Below are 18894 nucleotides of genomic sequence, written 5' to 3'. Positions count from 1 at the left end.
CAGAAGGTTGCCAGGTCAAGTCCCACAACTGCCAAGTTGCCATTGTTGGGCCCCTTAACCTCAATAGCTCAAGTTGTATAGTCGCTTTTGATAAAACCGTCTGCAAATGTAAACATAAAGTTTGGATACCCCTAGTTTGTGCAGTGTCGTCTTCACCCGTCTCTGTGTCACAGTTTAAGGCTGAAGGTACATCGACGCTACATTTACAAAAAAATGACATCGACACTGATGTTCGCTCAGTGTTTGCGACAACACAAAGACCGTGATCACGGTTGTAATTTTATTTTTATTAACAAATGTACATCCTGATTTTAAAAAGCGGGACGAATTAACACTACTGTTCATAAAAGAAAACGCTCATCATGCACAACAAGCATCCAGTAAAGGAAAGATTTGGCAAAATACTACTTGTTGATCAAGCAAGTAGTGTTCAGTGTCCAATGACATCTACAAGGATAATGTAGCTAACAATGAATGAAAAGTCCAGATCAGACAGAATCTCTCTCAACTACATTTATAGCAAAATGGTCAAATTCTCTTTGTTTTTTAAATTTGCTGCCAAATGTTTCCTTTAAGTCGTTTCATTGTTTACATTGTTTTGTTCTGTTTCGTGCAGCAGACTCTTCTCGGTCCGTACCAGCATCATTTGATTTATTGAATGACACTCAGTATAGCAGTCCTATGACTCATATTGCAACTTCCACTAAATGATGCGTCATTCTGACACGCACGGACGTACAAAACATTGTGATTAAAAAAAATCATTCACTTCATCGCATCCATGGAGTGCACAAACAAACCAACATAGAGACACGAGCAAAAAGAAAAAAAAAACAAGTCTGGTCAAATATACAGTGTGCTCCACTGGATCCTTCACATACAGTGTCATGTCATACACATACATCGTCATGAGCCTCCGGGATGACCTGTGTGAGCCAATACATCTCTTAATGTGCATGCCCAGCAACCTTGGGTAGCAAAAACAGTCGCTCTCAGTGCTCCGGCCTACATAAATACAGAGAGAGACAGTAACTTTGCTGTAGGGTTGGGACAGAATTCAGGAGAGAACAGGTCATGTTGCGCTTGGCTTTGCTGTGCTAGCGGTTGTTCTTGGTTGCCTCTTTAGCTGCGAGGATTAGTGGCGTCAGGCTTGAGAGCGGCTTTGCCACCTTCAGGAACTGATGCTGAGGAGAAGAAACAAGCCAAGTGTCACACATACAAGAAACAGAAACTATAAACAAGCTCATATGTACCTTCAGAAGAATGCAGGAACTTATTCATACACCCACCCCACTAGACCTATTCTATTATATTATACAGAGCGGGGCAAAATGCATGCAAGTCAACAATGAGGACCGAATTATTGAGTTTTAGCCACAATAACTGCTATCAGGTGTAATAAATCAACTATAGAAAAAAATTATATGCTTTCAACTTTGCAGCAACAGTTTATGGAAGGCCCTTAACTGTTCCAGCATGACTGTGCCCCTCTAAAACTGTGCTTAATTAGATATGCAGACCAGATCTACTGTGGCAACCCCTAAATATGGGATCCTGTCCAGGTTGTGTTACTGCATTACACCCAGTGATTCCATGGAAACCGGACCCACCATGAACCTGACCAGGTTAAAACCGTAGTAAAACATCTTAAAAACAGTGGTAAAACAGCTAAAAATATTCAATAATCCTTTGCACTCATTCACTCACTTTCTTAACGGCTTATCCAATTAGGGTCAGGGGGGTGGTGCTGGAGCCTATCCCAGCTTTTCAATGGGCACAAGGCACATAGTAACACCCTGGACGGGGCGCCAGTCCATCGCAGGGCACACACACACACACACACACACACACACATTCACCTATAAGTCAATTCAGTGTCTCCAATTAACCTGGCTGCATGTTTTTGGACTGTGGGAGGAAACCGGAGCTCCCAGAGGAAACCCACGCAGACACGGAGAGAACATGCAAATTCCACACAGAAAGGACCAGGACCGCCCCGCCTGGGGATCGAACCCAGGACCTTCTTGCTGTGAGGTGACAGTTAATCCTTTACAGTGTAATGTTACTGAGGACAGATTATTTTTAGATTCTGTTACCTCTTTAATTACCCCCTTTTCTCACAATGATTTCTCAGAGTTTTGGATTAAACCTGTACGTAACCTAATCTCAGCTTAAATGGGTCCTTAATCTTAAAATCCACTACTGATTTGAGAAGGAAAATATTCCATTAAGGGACTCCAAGTCAAACTGTACACATACAAGGACACATGGGTACCTGTAAGAGCTCTTTAGCAGAACCTCTTTGCTCCACGTCCATCTCCAGACAGCGGTTGAGGAAATCTCGGAAAACTGACGATAGTTTCTCAGGATTCTGCAGCTCTGGAGTGCCATTAGTGGCGATGAGATACAGCGCCTATACAAACGCAGCAGCATGAATCATGAAGAAGAGGGAGAAAAGGGAAACACTCAGCATGAAAACTAAGACACACTCTACAGTAAACACTTGATAATCACGACACACCGCTATTCAAAACCTAAACATCAAGGTTTCAATAATAAAAATGTACTGTAACCAATACACATTAATACTGTTTATACAAATAATTATGTAAATGTAATGTTCTTTGTGAGATACCAACGTTCCACATTATTATCTACTACCCACAAATATTTGTTTATTACCTAACAAATGTCCACCTAATTTGTTTTTGCAGTACATTCAGCCATCTTATAAAACAAGAAGGTTTTTTTTTCTCCCAATCCAGCAATTTCTGAATCCCAGTTGTGAATCCTCTGCAGCTTGCACAACCGTCGATCTAAGCAACATGCCCCCTCTGACTTGTGTACAATCTGCAGCCGCTTCTTATCACCTGCCAGTGCTGGGATCCCAGAATTAACTGTATCACGTATGTATCTCTGTATGACTCAAAACAGCAAGCAGTTTGCACACTACCTGGCTAAAATAAACCTGACAGTAAAACATGATGGTGGCAGCATCATGCTATTGGGGTGCTTCTCATCAGCAGGAACAAGGAAACTGGTAACAATTAAGGGATGGATAAATGCAATCAAATACAAAAACATCCTCATAAAAACCCTTCTCCAGAGAGCATGCAAACACTAAAGATGGCAGTTCACAGATGCTTACCATCCAATATGTTGGAGATGCTTGAGAGGATCTGCCATGAAAAATGAGATAAGCTGTCCAAATCCAGGTGTGCCAAGCTTATAAAGGCCTAATTAAAAAGACTTACAGGTGTAACTGCTGCCAAAGGGGATTACTTCTGTAAAGGGTATTGTTAAAGGGTCTGAATATTTTCGGTATCCACTATATGAACACCTTTACTTGTCATATACACAGATACACGTGTACAGTAGGATAAATTTGTTTTTTCATATATCACAGCTTGTTTGGAAACTGGGGTCAGAGCGCAGGGTCAGCAGGGTTACGGGCTTTGCTCAAGGACCCAACAGTGGCTGCAAAGCACAGGCTGGATTTGAATAGACAATCTTCCGATTAATAGCCCAAACCTTTACCCAGTAGGCTACCACCTTCCCAATATACCAATTATGTGAACATGGACCAGAATCTTAAAGTAGAGTTTTACACATTGTGGAATCTAAGCTAAAAAGAAATGGGGCCGTTACGTGGTTTCTAATATCATCATCAACACTCTTACCCTGAGAGGATTCTCATTGAGGTACGGAGGTTCTCCTTCTATCATCTCAATTGCCATAATACCCAGTGACCAGATATCCACTTTGGGCCCGTAAGCTTTGCGTGTTACAACCTCTGGAGCCATCCAGTACGGAGTGCCCACCATGGTGCTACGCTTACTCTGCTCTGGTGTGATCTGGGCGCAGAAGCCAAAATCAGCTGTCAGAAGAAACAGGAGCGTTAGTGATAAGACCTGATATGTACTAATAAAATGTCATAAACGGAACTCAGGAGGGCCCTTTAACAGAATTGGAACAGAATAACGGAGAGGCTGCATTTGGAAAACGTGACCACAGCGCCATCTGATGGGTAAAAATTTAAAACAAAACCAATGCAGAAATGCGGACAGATAGAAGTCCTAGTGGTTTAAATGTACTAACTGAGTTTTACAGAACCGTCCATGCCCAGCAGGATGTTGTCGCTCTTGATGTCTCTGTGGATCACCTGATTGCAGTGCAGGAACTCCAGAGCCTGAAGACACTACAAAACAACAAAAGAGCAAACAAAGATAAAGTTACTAAATGTGCAGATAAATATCTTAAGATCCTTTTATCCTAGAGAGAAAGAGATGTACCCTACTTAACACTAGTATTATAGAACTAAATACTCTACTCAACTCTAGTGCCTTCTCAAGCCTAGTATTAAACAACTATGTTCCCTACTCAACCCTGGTATTAAAGAACTATGTTCCCTACTCAACCCTAGTATTAAAGAACTATGTTTCCTACTCAACCCTAGTATTAAAGAACTGTTTCCTACTCAACCCTAGTATTAAAGAACTATGTTCCCTACTCAACCCTAGTATTAAAGAACTATTTCCTACTCAACCCTAGTATTAAAGAACTGTTTCCTACTCAACCCTAGTATTAAAGAACTATGTTCCCTACTCAACCCTAGTATTAAAGAACTATTTCCTACTCAACCCTAGTATTAAAGAACTATTTCCTACTCAACCCTAGTATTAAAGAACTATTTCCTACTCAACCCTAATATTAAAGAACTGTTTCCTACTCAACCCTAGTATTAAAGAACTATGTTCCCTACTCAACCCTAGTATTAAATAACTATTTCCTACTCAACCCTAGTATTAAAGAACTATTTCCTACTCAACCCTAGTATTAAAGAACTATTTCCTACTCAACCCTAATATTAAAGAACTGTTTCCTACTCAACCCTAGTATTAAAGAACTATGTTCCCTACTCAACCCTAGTATTAAAGAACTATTTCCTACTCAACCCTAGTATTAAAGAACTATTTCCTACTCAACCCTAGTATTAAAGAACTATATTCCCTACTCAACCCTAGTATTAAAGAACTATGTTTCCTACTCAACCCTAGTATTAAAGAACTGTTTCCTACTCAACCCTAGTATTAAAGAACTATGTTCCCTACTCAACCCTAGTATTAAAGAACTGTTTCCTACTCAACCCTAGTATTAAAGAACTATGTTCCCTACTCAACCCTAGTATTAAAGAACTATTTCCTACTCAACCCTAGTATTAAAGAACTATTTCCTACTCAACCCTAGTATTAAAGAACTATTTCCTACTCAACCCTAATATTAAAGAACTGTTTCCTACTCAACCCTAGTATTAAAGAACTATGTTCCCTACTCAACCCTAGTATTAAAGAACTATTTCCTACTCAACCCTAGTATTAAAGAACTATTTCCTACTCAACCCTAGTATTAAAGAACTATTTCCTACTCAACCCTAATATTAAAGAACTGTTTCCTACTCAACCCTAGTATTAAAGAACTATGTTCCCTACTCAACCCTAGTATTAAATAACTATTTCCTACTCAACCCTAGTATTAAAGAACTATTTCCTACTCAACCCTAGTATTAAAGAACTATGTTTCCTACTCAACCCTAGTATTAAAGAACTGTTTCCTACTCAACCCTAGTATTAAAGAACTATGTTCCCTACCCAACTCTAGTTTTACATTACTATGTACCATACTTAACCATAGTTTTATAGCACTAAATACCCTACTCAACTCCAGTGCCTTCTGTTTATGTACTCAACTCAACCCTAATATTTTAGGACTATGTACCCTACTTAACCCTACAATTAAAGAACTATGTTCCCTACTCAACCCTAGTATTAAAAAACTATGTTCCCTACTCAACCCTAGTATTAAAGAACTGTTTCCTACTCAACCCTAGTATTAAACAACTATGTTCCCTACTCAACCCTAGTATTAAAGAACTGTTTCCTACTCAACCCTAGTATTAAACAACTATGTTCCCTACTCAACCCTAGTATTAAAGAACTATTTCCTACTCAACCCTAGTATTAAAGAACTATTTCCTACTCAACCCTAGTATTAAAGAACTATTTCCTACTCAACCCTAGTATTAAAGAACTATTTCCTACTCAACCCTAGTATTAAAGAACTATTTCCTACTCAACCCTAATATTAAAGAACTGTTTCCTACTCAACCCTAGTATTAAAGAACTATGTTCCCTACTCAACCCTAGTATTAAATAACTATTTCCTACTCAACCCTAGTATTAAAGAACTATTTCCTACTCAACCCTAGTATTAAAGAACTATGTTTCCTACTCAACCCTAGTATTAAAGAACTGTTTCCTACTCAACCCTAGTATTAAAGAACTATGTTCCCTACCCAACTCTAGTTTTACATTACTATGTACCATACTTAACCATAGTTTTATAGCACTAAATACCCTACTCAACTCCAGTGCCTTCTGTTTATGTACTCAACTCAACCCTAATATTTTAGGACTATGTACCCTACTTAACCCTACAATTAAAGAACTATGTTCCCTACTCAACCCTAGTATTAAAAAACTATGTTCCCTACTCAACCCTAGTATTAAAGAACTGTTTCCTACTCAACCCTAGTATTAAACAACTATGTTCCCTACTCAACCCTAGTATTAAAGAACTGTTTCCTACTCAACCCTAGTATTAAACAACTATGTTCCCTACTCAACCCTAGTATTAAAGAACTATTTCCTACTCAACCCTAGTATTAAAGAACTATTTCCTACTCAACCCTAGTATTAAAGAACTATGTTCCCTACTCAACCCTAGTATTAAAGAACTATTTCCTACTCAACCCTAGTATTAAAGAACTATTTCCTACTCAACCCTAGTATTAAAGAACTATTTCCTACTCAACCCTAATATTAAAGAACTGTTTCCTACTCAACCCTAGTATTAAAGAACTATGTTCCCTACTCAACCCTAGTATTAAATAACTATTTCCTACTCAACCCTAGTATTAAAGAACTATTTCCTACTCAACCCTAGTATTAAAGAACTATGTTTCCTACTCAACCCTAGTATTAAAGAACTGTTTCCTACTCAACCCTAGTATTAAAGAACTATGTTCCCTACCCAACTCTAGTTTTACATTACTATGTACCATACTTAACCATAGTTTTATAGCACTAAATACCCTACTCAACTCCAGTGCCTTCTGTTTATGTACTCAACTCAACCCTAATATTTTAGGACTATGTACCCTACTTAACCCTACAATTAAAGAACTATGTTCCCTACTCAACCCTAGTATTAAAAAACTATGTTCCCTACTCAACCCTAGTATTAAAGAACTGTTTCCTACTCAACCCTAGTATTAAAGAACTATGTTCCCTACTCAACCCTAGTATTAAAGAACTATTTCCTACTCAACCCTAGTATTAAAGAACTATTTCCTACTCAACCCTAGTATTAAAGAACTATGTTCCCTACTCAACCCTAGTATTAAAGAACTGTTTCCTACTCAACCCTAGTATTAAAGAACTGTTTCCTACTCAACCCTAGTATTAAAGAACTATGTTCCCTACCCAACTCTAGTTTTACATTACTATGTACCATACTTAACCATAGTTTTATAGCACTAAATACCCTACTCAACTCCAGTGCCTTCTGTTTATGTACTCAACTCAACCCTAATATTTTAGGACTATGTACCCTACTTAACCCTACAATTAAAGAACTATGTTCCCTACTCAACCCTAGTATTAAAAAACTATGTTCCCAACTCAACCCTGGTGTTAAAGAACTATGTTTCCTACTCAACCCTAGTATTAAAGAACTATGTACCCTACTTAACCCTGGTGTTAAAGAACTATGTTTCCTACTCAACCCTAGTATTGAAGAACTATGTTCCCTACTCAACCCTAGTATTATAGAAACTATGTTCCCTACTCAACCCTAGTATTACAGATCTATGTACTCTACTTAACCCTAGTATGATAGCACTATGTTCCCTACTCAACCCTGGTGTTACAGAACTATGTACTTTACTTAACCCTAGTATGATAGCACTATGTTCCTTACTCAACCCTGGTGTTAAAGAACTATGAACCCTACTTAACCCTAGTATTACAGAACTATGTACTTTACTTAACCCTAGTATGATAGCACTATGTTCCCTACTCAACCCTAATATTTTAGAACTATGTACCCTACTTAACCTTAGTATTAGAGAACTATGTTTCGTACTCAATCCTAGAATTTAGAACTACGTACCTTACCTAATCCTAGTATTAAACAACTTTGTGCCTTACTCAACCCTAGTATTACAGAACTATGTACTGTACGTAATCCTAGTGCTTTAGCACTATGTACCCTACTTAACTCCAGTGCTTTCAGACTATGTACTTAACCCTTCTTCATAACTTAACCCTAGTGCTTCCAGACGATGTACACTATCTAATGTTAGGAATTTTAAAACAGACTATATATTCTGTCATTCTTCCAAAAACTTTCCCCCACCTCTCGGCACACTGCGGCAATTTGTGCCTCGTCCATGCACGTCTCAGTCACCACATCGGTCAGAGAGCCTCCAGCCAAATACTCCATCACCACCCACAACTCATCGCCAACCAGATAACTACAAAAACCAGACAGAACCACAACAACATGCTGCGTTAATCAGGGTAGCTAGGGCAACCAGACAACGCTCGCCTGGGGCGGTACATAATGCTAAGATGAAGCGGTAACCATAGAAATCCATCTGAATGTTCCCGGGAGCCACATTACTGCCAGAGAAAAGGGGGGTAGCTATAGAAACAGCCAAACCCCAATGGACCGACTGTAAAAATGATATATAGAAAGGGAATTCTGGGACATTCAGCTCCAAGCAGGAACTAGCATGTTTCGCTATGTAATCACTTCATGGATGCTCAAGATTAAGCACTTGTTTTGCTGCAAGCAGGTGTGATATGTAACATATTTTTGTATTTGTAATTGGTTGTGATATGTAACACTATTATGAACATCCTGTCACATCTATCTGGATGCTCCAATTAGACAAGTGAGTGATTTTCTTTAAGTTAAGCACTTCATTTTAGGGGTCATGAATGACATAGTTCATTTTTTTCTTATATTTTTCCACTTTTTTTACCCTAAAATAAATTCTTTTTTTTTCTTTATGCATTTTCTCCCTTTTTAGCTCGTCCAATTGCCCGATTGCGCCATGCTTCCTCTCCACCAATGCCGATCCCTACTCTGATTGAGGAGAACGGAGCTAACCCATGCCCCCTCCGACACGTGGGCAGCAGCCGTACGCATTTTGTCACCTGCACTTTTGACGAGTGCAGTGCGGATCAGCACTGTGTATGGAGAGACACGCCCTGACAGCGCTCTTTTCTCATCTCTGTGCGGGGTCTCTCTCTCATGACTGGTGCAATTACGATCTCTGCTGGCTGATTGATGGCGCATCAATCAGCCAGCAGAGATCGTAATTGCACCAGTCATGCTTAGTCCCGCCCATATCTGAACAACAGGCCAATCGTTGTTCATGTGGCTGCTCAGCCTTAGCTGGTAGGCAGAGCTGAGATTCAATATGATGTATTCGAGATCCCAGCTCTGGTTCCAGCGTGTGTTTTTACCGCTGCGCCACCTGAGCGGCTCTAAAGTAATAATTTTAGTCCTCACTAAAATTCCACGCTGTCTGAGGACAGTCATAGCCAAGTGCTTCCTTACACTTGCCAGCAGTGGATTCTCACAGAGAGCCATATCATGTATGGAGTCACGGTATGCCCTGTGTGTTCCACCACTACACATGCTGGCACCTTGAACAGACAGTGAAATTTATATATTCAGGCACAACCAATTGTGTCTGTTGAGCACCTGATTAGGCCAAAGGAGTGCTTCTGAAGAGCCTGAACTTTCTGCAGTGCTGTGCCACCCAAGGGCATCAACAGCTGTATAAAAAATGATGAGGTAATACATTTTAAATGATTTATTTAAATGAACTATAAGCCTATCCCAGCTTTTCAGAATTCAGCTACTCAGAATTCATAACGGTCTCTGATGCATCACTGAGCTTTTCGACTGTTCTCACCTGTCCAGGTAATTAACAATGTTGGGATTCTTGTTTTCCCTCATGACCAGGATCTCGTTGATGATGAGCTCCTTCTTGGGCTGCTGCTGCAGGTTCATCTGCTTAATCGCTACCTATAAATGGCATAATGTGCAAACATTTGGTACACAGTTTACACCCAGCTTTCTTTCTTTCTTGCTCTTCTAGTTCAACAGACTGCAGAAAAACAACTGCTTTTATATAAACATGTAACGGGTTTTGAAAGGCACATTGAGTCTTTGAAGTTTACCTCCTGTCCGGTGGCGATGTCTATTGCTGTGTAGACTGTTCCAGAAGCCCTAAGATCAGGATTAAAGAAAGAATGCATTAAAGGGTTTTTATTCTTTTTGAAGTTGTTTGGCACTGATGCCAACACAGATGTGAATAAAAGACTCACCCCTGTCCAATCTTCTCAAAGCGAGTGTACTTCTTTTTAGGATCGCCCACACTAACAATACTCCCTAAAAAAGAGAAAGAGTATAATCAGACACAAACATCTGTAATGTTCACCGGGCAAAGAAGGGGTGATGGTGGCACTGTATGGTTACAACTTGCATTGTTTGCTCTTTCTCCTAAATCACAGAATAAAATACACACAGAACACGCCATTCCCACTTTCTCTTTTTTCTCAAGAGCTTAAGATCTCAGCACTGGTGGTCTAGTTTGCTTTACTGCTCAGCCACCCGAGCGCTCAGGTTGAACTTTTCAGCAGAATAACAAATTGGAAGCTGCTCAGGTGGTGCAGCGGTAAAATACGCTAGCACGCCCGAGCTGGGATTTAGAATACATCGTATCAAATCTCAGCTCTGCCATCCGGCTATATGAACAACGTTTGGCTGTTGTTTATCCAGGGAGGTAGCCGGATAGGGACCTCATAACTGATGCAATTACAATCTCTGCTGGCTGATTGATGGCGTCTGCACAGAGTAGAAGAATAATGTGTTGATCAGGGTGTGGCTCTCCGTGCACAATGCTGATCGCATATAAACTCGCCTCGTCCAGGTGAAAAGATGCAGTCGGGTACTGCTCATGTGTCGAAGGGGGCGTGTGTCAGTTCACTTTCCTCGATCGGGGCGGGGGTCAGCACCAGTATAGAGGGAGCATAACACAAATTGGACGTGCTAAAAATCGGGAGAAAAAAGGGAAAAAAGCAAAGACAGAGTACAGAATAAATTCAAAGACTGGGGACAGCGTACATTCTAGTTTCAGTAGGGACAAAAGCTGGGAACGTAGTTTATCATGTCAAGATTGTTCACTTCAGACCACAAAGGGCACACACACAGAGTGCACCACCCCCCTCCACATTTCTAGAAAAGTAGTGGAATGTTTCTTGGAGTCCACATATCCAAGCACTTAACATGGTCTCCTAACACCTCATTCCTAAGCATGAGGGCATAACAGAGACTGTATTTCCTGATGAGGCTGAAACAGGTTCAACTCCCCCAAAACCTCCTGGTAAACTTCTACCACAGCACCAGTAAGAGCATCCTCTCCCACTGCATGATTGTGTGGTTTGTTTGTTTGTTTATTAGGATTTTAACATCATGTTTTACACCCTTTGGTTTCATTCACGACAGGAACGGTAGTTACTCATTACACAAGATTCATCAGTTCACAAGGTTATATCAAACACAGTCATGGACGATTTAGTATCTTCAATTCACCTCACTTGCAAGTCTTTGGACTGTGGGAGGAAAGGAAACCGGAGCACCCGGAGGAAACCCATGCAGACACGGGGAGAACATGCAAACTCCACACAGAAAGGACCCGGAGCATGATCGTGTGGTAGTTCAGCCGCACTGTCTCACCCTGGACGCTGCCCGTTTGCCTGTTACCATCTGGCAAGCAGTACAGGACACACACAAACAGACAAAAACAGCCTTTTTTCCAATAGCTGCAGCCTCCATCACACAGATTACTGATTACCCCCTGCCTTCATAGACTCATCCTGCACATTCTACAAATTCTGCACATCTTGCATAGTAACTTTACACACTCATAATTTATAGTGCCATTTATACAGTAGTATTACTGATTTTTCTGTCACTGAGTGTATCATTTCTTATGTAAATACTAAAAATCCTGTATACTATTACTCTTTTTTCTCTTCTTGGAAAGCGTCACACTAGATTTTGTTATATGTAAGTATATTGACAAAGTGTTTATTAAGTTTGCCTGGTAACCACAAAGAAGTGGGCACTGTAGGAAGGAGAGAACAGACAGACTGAAAGGTTTTGAAGCAGGGTACCTTTCTTACCAGCAGAGGGCATCCTGAGTGCATCTGTAGCATGAATATTTTATAAAATACAGATCTTAAGAGAAACGTCTTGAGACAGAATATTCAGCATACTCATTTACATGTTAGTGTTAGTCAGTAAAACTTCCATCTCGTTGTTACTGAGTCACCTAACAAATATTAAAAATAAATCAAAGAAATGACTCAAAATGAATCGTACAATCTGTAGCCAGAAGCATGTGAATCACAGCAGATTATTCATACACGATTGATTCAGAAGTTTTTATCTGGGTTTAGGACCAGGACTAAAGGTGTACTGTAATGTGTCCGCAACAATAGCTAGATTCAAGTACCACCATGCACTTTCTGTATTTGTGACCCCAGCCTAGTTTTTGAACCCCCAGAACTCGTGGCTTTTACCATTACACCACAAAAGCTGTGTGAAGGTGCTTCAGCCACGCCTACTTCTAAGAGCTACATAAACAAATCAAAAGCTTTAAAAATAATTGCTTTTTTGACTGAAGGGGCACAAATTCCTCAAGACACACCACAGACTCTTGTGGAATGCATTCCCATAATTCCACAATTTTAGAACCAGATGTGTAAGCTGTGGCACGATGGTCAAAGCCAGGCTGCTGATAACAGCATAGTTCCAAAGGTTTGAATTCCCCCTGGGATCACAAATACAGAAAGTTACTTGAACATTGCTACTGGGGTAGCTTAGTGCCAGTCCCAAGCATTTAGGGCCAGTCTCAAGCATTTAGTGCCAGTCCCAAGCTTGGATCAGTGTAAGGGTTGGGTCAGCAAGGGTATCCGGTGTGAAAACCATGCCTAGTCAAATGTGAATTAACGATTCAAACGATTCAAATGTGAATGAATGATTCACTGTGGGTATGTCTAACAGGAGCAGACAAAAGGAATCGATCATTTTAGAATCAGATGTCCAGTAAGATCACGGTCAGGTGTCCAAACACTTTTGACCATTTAGTGTATTTTATGTCAGTTTTGGAATTTCTATAATTTCTGTAACTACTTTTTCTGTGACTGAATAATTTAAAAATGCTTCTTTGTCCAAAAAATGGTCAAAAATATACTATATAGACTATAGCTCATGATTGTGCCTGTGACTGCAGATACTAAACAGGAAATAAAGTTCATGGTGCCATGGTTGGGAAAAAAACATAACCTGTAACTTAATGCTGAGAGGAAATGTACATTTATGGCACTTAGCAGGGTTTGAACCAGCAACCTTCTGAGCTACCACTGACATCTGGCAGGTTTGCCATAAATTAAAACTTGCTGCTATATGGGTGACACTGGCCACAGTCAACCAAGCTTTATACTGAAATCGTGTTCAAACCGTACCAGATGAGGAGTAATGCCCTGTTCACAGATGGCTGGCGCATGAGGTGTGGTGGTGTTTGGTGAGATGCATAAACTTTGGTACTGTAAGTTCTAAAGCAAAAAACGTACTTAGTTTTTCAAGTATTTCCTCGTCGGACATCTTCTTCTTGCGGCTCTTGTCGGCCGCGCGAGGTGCCGAGGCAGGGGCTGCGGGCGTGGCGGTGCTTCCTTCAGCAGCTGGAGGAGACACAGGTGACGGAGGGGCATCTTTGGCAGCAGGGAGAGGAGGCAGAGGCTCGATTACTGAGCGAGTGTAAATCTGAGGAAAGAGAAAGATCATAGAAGTTGCACTGTTAATGAAGAAAAGCAGAAAAAGACATGAAAGGAAGATTCTGTGTTTTTTATATTAATAACCACGTTACTGAACTGTTCCATTTAAACCTGGAATAAAATATTTACAAGGAACAGTCGGTGCCCTATTCACAGACAGTCGGTTTATTTCTCAGCTCCTCCTGCTGTCTCCTCGGCATGATGTACCTGGTAATGAACCAGCTTCTGTTTATACAGGTCTGCTCACTAGGTACAGCCTTTTGCAGAAGTTTGGACACAAATACTTAACACAGTACCTACAGAAAAGAAATGTCATTACTTTTATATGTGCAGTAACATCTGCACAAACTACATTTTATGTTCTATTAAAAAAAAACAATTAGGAGCTAGCACACCAGCACTGAGATTCTGAACACCCCGGTTCGAATCTCAGCTCTGCTCCCTACCTACTGCTACTCTAGCGGGCACAGTTGGCAGTGCCTGCAACAGACACAGTTTGGCCATCGAGCCTGTTGGGTGAGAAAAACACCAAACTAAGTGAGTGTGGTCTTCAAAAGCTGTGCAAGGACCCTGGTTAGCAGACCGAGGCACCTGCAGAGGTGGATGAGCCTCATGTGCGAATCCACCAAAAGCAAGGGTGAAAAAGAAGGGGTTGAGGACTGTGCACACGTCGGAAAGGGCATGGAGCAGGCAAATATACCCTCCTCGAACGCAATCAGGCTTCCCAGCAGCGGAGGAAGTGGCTATGCTAAATTGGGAGAAAAAAGGGGGAAAATGCATAAATAAATAGAGAAAAAAAATGATGTGACTTTTGGCATCTGGTACCAGAACAATATTTGCAGGGCGTCTTCTGTACAAACAAGGTTGATGGTTCTACAGTGCTCACTGGTGCCAATTCACATTTGCCCAGCCGCCTACATCATCTTTGGGAAAACAGGATTCATTGAACTAGTTGACCTTCTTCCATCACTCTGATATCCAGTTCTGGTACCTGTGTACCCATTGTAGGTGCTCTTAATAATGGACAGGAGTTAGCATGGGCACTCTGACCAGCCTAATCATGCACAGAAGGCTTCGATAAAGTGTATGTTGTGACTTGTATACCTCATCACCAAGATTAAAATCATCTGCAATTTGTAGATCTGTTAGTCTGTCTGTGGCCACTTGTCTGCTGTGGGGCAGTTGTAGCCTAGTGGTTAAGGTACTGGACTAGTAATTAGAAGGTTGTCAGTTCGAGCCCCACTGCTGCCAGGCTGCCACTGTTGGGCCCTTAAGCAAGGTCCTAAACCCTTAACTGTATACTGAAAATGTAAAAGTAATAGTTCCCTCACCCTCACATGCACAATCATATGAAACAGGCATTGCCATGTACTTTTTGGGAGGTGGTCCTAATGTTTTGGCACATTTGTGTATCAAATATAACAAGGGATATCCAAATCCTTGAAGATCTGTAATAGGTGTGACCCAGTAAAATGGTCTCTGATTTCTGATTGCCACTCAGAACTGGATTTACACCAGAATATACTGTATATGAGGATCAATGAGGATCGACCAGTTATGGCTGGTTTAACCAGTTGTACCAGTGATTTAGTGTTATATTTGGTACAATCTGATTTATTTTAGACGTTAAAGCTTTGATCTTCTCACCCTCGTCTGTTTAAAAAAACATCACACAGCTTTTCTGATCTGCTTTCAGGAGATAAAAGAACTGAAAGAGGAATCAGGTGCAGTCAGCTGGCAATGCAGCGCGGCAACATGGCGCCATGAGAGAAAGATCTCTGCTTACACACACACACACTCACACACACACACACACACAGAGGTTTTATAAAGCTGGGTGGACTCTCCTGTCCAAGTGTAGAGAAGTAACAGTCTTTATTCTAATCTCAGAACAAAGACCTGCTTTGTGTTTTGGGACTAAACGAGCCAGCAGCGAGTCGTTCCCCCTCTCCGAATCCCGCAGGAGTAATCATTACTCGCGCTGCTGAGAAAACATGCTGCATAATGTCTATAATCAATTAACAGACACAGCCCAGACCTCAAAGCTACTCCAAGTGTGACACAAAATGACTAGATGGTGTAAAGCCCAACTAACAGATGAGTGCAGGACTCCAGCCCAGACTCTAGAGTCTCAGACTTGTCTTGGACCTGTTGGTATTTTGGCTCAGACTTGTTTCAGTCTGTTATTAGTGTTTCAAACTAGTGTTTTGGGCTGGTATTTAAATGGAAAAGTAAAGTGGAAATTGATTTATTTAAGTCAAACCAACCACTGATTATCAAATTAATATTGACATTGTGTTACATAATAAAATTGAATTCTTAATTTTGAATGTTCCTTGTAGCTATTAACTCAGTGAAACACTCGTGTGGGGAAATTAATGCTTCTCACACTCTCGATATGAAGGCAGACTTTAAGTATTAAGAAACCCCAACCTCGGCCGCTCAGGTGGCGCAGTGGTAAAAACACGCTGGAACCAGAGCTGGGATCTCAAATACATCGTATCGAATCTCAGCTCTGCCTGCCGGCTAAGTGGCAACAACGATTGGCCTGTTGTTCAGATATGGGCGGGACTAAGCCGGATGGGGTCTCTCTCTCATGACTGGTGCAATTATGACCTCTGCTGGCTGATTGATGGCGCCTGCACAGAGATGAGGAAAAGAGTGCTGTCAGGGTGTGTCTCTCTGTACACAAGGCTGAGCTGCACTGCACTAGTCAAAGTGTAGGTGATAAGATGCATACGGCATGCTGCCCACGTGTCGGAGGGGGCATGGGTTAGCTTCATTCTACTCAATCAGAGCAGGGATCGGCATTGGTGGAGAGGAAGCAATCGGTCAATTGGACGCGCTAAAAAGGGAGAAAAAGGGGAGAAAATGCATAAAAAAACAGAACAAAAAAGAAACCCCAACCTCTTTATTTCTTTACAAAGCAGACCAATGCAGTCAATGGACACTTCTCTCACTGGACAGTAACAGGTTTTTTCCCCATTTTCCTCCCAATTTAGTCATTTCCAATTTCCCTGATTGCAACATTCACCACTGCACCACTCAGGCCTTGCCCAGGAAGAGCCACGAACTATCACATGCACCTCCAATTGGCTGCTTCTTTTTTCCACAAATACCCCTTTCCCACCGACACGGATCCGTCTCCATTCCGATTCGTAAACTTGATTTTGAACCGGTTCAGCGTGTTTCCACCGAAAAAAAGAGGTTCCAGACAGCGAACTAACGATCTAATCTGGCATCACAGAATACTTGGTTTTTCAGCGCGAACTGTGACGTCAACTGTGGGCGTGTCACAGTGTAGAGGTTTGGGTGCTTTCATATAAGAAGCCGCTAAACAGCTTTGGTGCTAAACTTTCATCCTCTAAAGTCCACCTGATTAAATTTTGAGCCGGTTTGCCGCTGATATTCGCTGATGAAGAAATGAAGAAATGAACTGTGTGATATGACGTAGTAACAGTGACCAGACAGTACGAAAAACGCTTAACATGAAAAATAAAGTGTAACGTGGCTTGTACTAAAACAACAAGCTATGAATTTGTGCAGTACAGAGCACTTATAACCAGTAATAACGGAGAGAAATTTAGTGTTTCTGTGTCACACTTTTAGTACAATCAGCCACGTTACGCTTTTTTACTCTCCCGAGAAGCCGATTCTCAGAACCCTGAGCTGCATAAACTACACGTGAAGTAAATCCAGCTAAACACAGATACATGTGGAGCTTTTAGAGTGGATTTGATGGTTATTTCACACAGGTGGATGTTCGTGTCGTGGAACTTTAGTGATGTTTTATCTCTCAAGCCGAGCGCTGAGCAAATCGACTATTTGCGCCGAGGGTCACGGTGAGAGCATAGAACAAAAAACGCTTCTCATGTGAACGCACTAAATAAAGCAACAATGGCGACAAACACGTCTACGTCTTTTTACCACCAATAGTTGAGTGCTGCTTTTTGCATAAAAACAAACATCTGTAACAACAACACACATGCTGGCACATAATAGACACGCTCCACCATCATGTTACTACTCTTTACTTTCATTGTGTAACACCCACTGTCGATGATGCATGCTCGGTTCTCAAAATCTGGTGGAAACGTGGGTCGGTTCTCTACAAAACACCAAGGTTCGAAGAAACCTGAACAAAAACGGTTCAAGAACCAGGGTTCTTTTGGTGGAAAAGTGCGAAGAGAGCTGTATCTGTGAACCATCTCTCTCGTGCAGGGACCTTGACCAGCCAGTAAAGGCAGCAGTAATGAGGAACCCATTTAACTCTTTCCCTTTCTCAGGCACGTCCAACTGTGCCTGCTGGAAGCTCGGCCAGATTAAAAGCACAGCTGAGATTTGAACCCGAGAGCTCGAGATCTTAGCAGTAGTGGTGCACTAGACCGCTGAGTCACCCAGGTCTCATTTGTGAGGTCAGGCAAAAATCAAGGCTCAAAATCAAAAACACTTTCTTATTCATTCCAGATTCAGTTCAAGAGCAGTAGGGCTGAGGCTCTATGCAGGCCACTTGAGTTCCACCTCACCACAATGATCAAACATGAGCGCATTCTTCAAAAGGTGAAGCAAATGTTTTGATGATGCCAGTCGACACCTGCTATGACCTGAAATGTAGGACTGTGGCTAAATCAATGACACATCAGGTGTTTTAAATCAGAGCAGGAACGTCTGTGTGTATCAGCGAGCGTTCGTATTTCGGCAGATCATCCATCTTGTGTGTTGTGACTCTGGTTCGAGTGAAGTTTAATGAGGCTCAGCACCCATCCTCATCCATATCAAAGCTGTCAGCAATCACAGCAGCCTGCTTCATCTCCTTAATCACCTAACGACTGTCCTCCGGCTTCAAAACGAGGATTCATACTGCTCCAATTATCCTTCGAACCTCGTAACATGCATGCCCGCTCTCACTTATTCATGC

General features: G+C 41.3%; 1 protein-coding gene across 2 annotated transcripts in view; it reads right to left on the bottom strand.

Annotated features, from left to right (window-relative positions):
• Window positions 1–241: 241 nt before the first annotated feature.
• Window positions 242–18894, bottom strand: part of pak1 (p21 protein (Cdc42/Rac)-activated kinase 1) — a 78949-nt gene continuing 60296 nt past the window's right edge. For both annotated transcript variants that reach the window (XM_063004411.1, XM_063004412.1), the window contains exons 7-15: window positions 13776–13965; window positions 10464–10527; window positions 10317–10365; window positions 10049–10161; window positions 8476–8593; window positions 4099–4198; window positions 3681–3877; window positions 2276–2413; window positions 242–1184 (exon numbers count right to left, since the gene is read on the bottom strand). In XM_063004411.1, the coding sequence (XP_062860481.1) occupies window positions 1098–1184; window positions 2276–2413; window positions 3681–3877; window positions 4099–4198; window positions 8476–8593; window positions 10049–10161; window positions 10317–10365; window positions 10464–10527; window positions 13776–13965 (1056 nt within the window). In that variant the 3' untranslated portion in view covers window positions 242–1097. The remainder of the gene's footprint in view (window positions 1185–2275; window positions 2414–3680; window positions 3878–4098; window positions 4199–8475; window positions 8594–10048; window positions 10162–10316; window positions 10366–10463; window positions 10528–13775; window positions 13966–18894) is intronic.

Source organism: Trichomycterus rosablanca, chromosome 11, assembly GCF_030014385.1.
Source record: "Trichomycterus rosablanca isolate fTriRos1 chromosome 11, fTriRos1.hap1, whole genome shotgun sequence".
Classification (NCBI taxonomy): domain Eukaryota; kingdom Metazoa; phylum Chordata; class Actinopteri; order Siluriformes; family Trichomycteridae; genus Trichomycterus; species Trichomycterus rosablanca.
The sequence above is the reverse complement of the archived record's forward strand: the minus strand, read 5'-3'. Positions and strand labels throughout refer to the sequence as shown.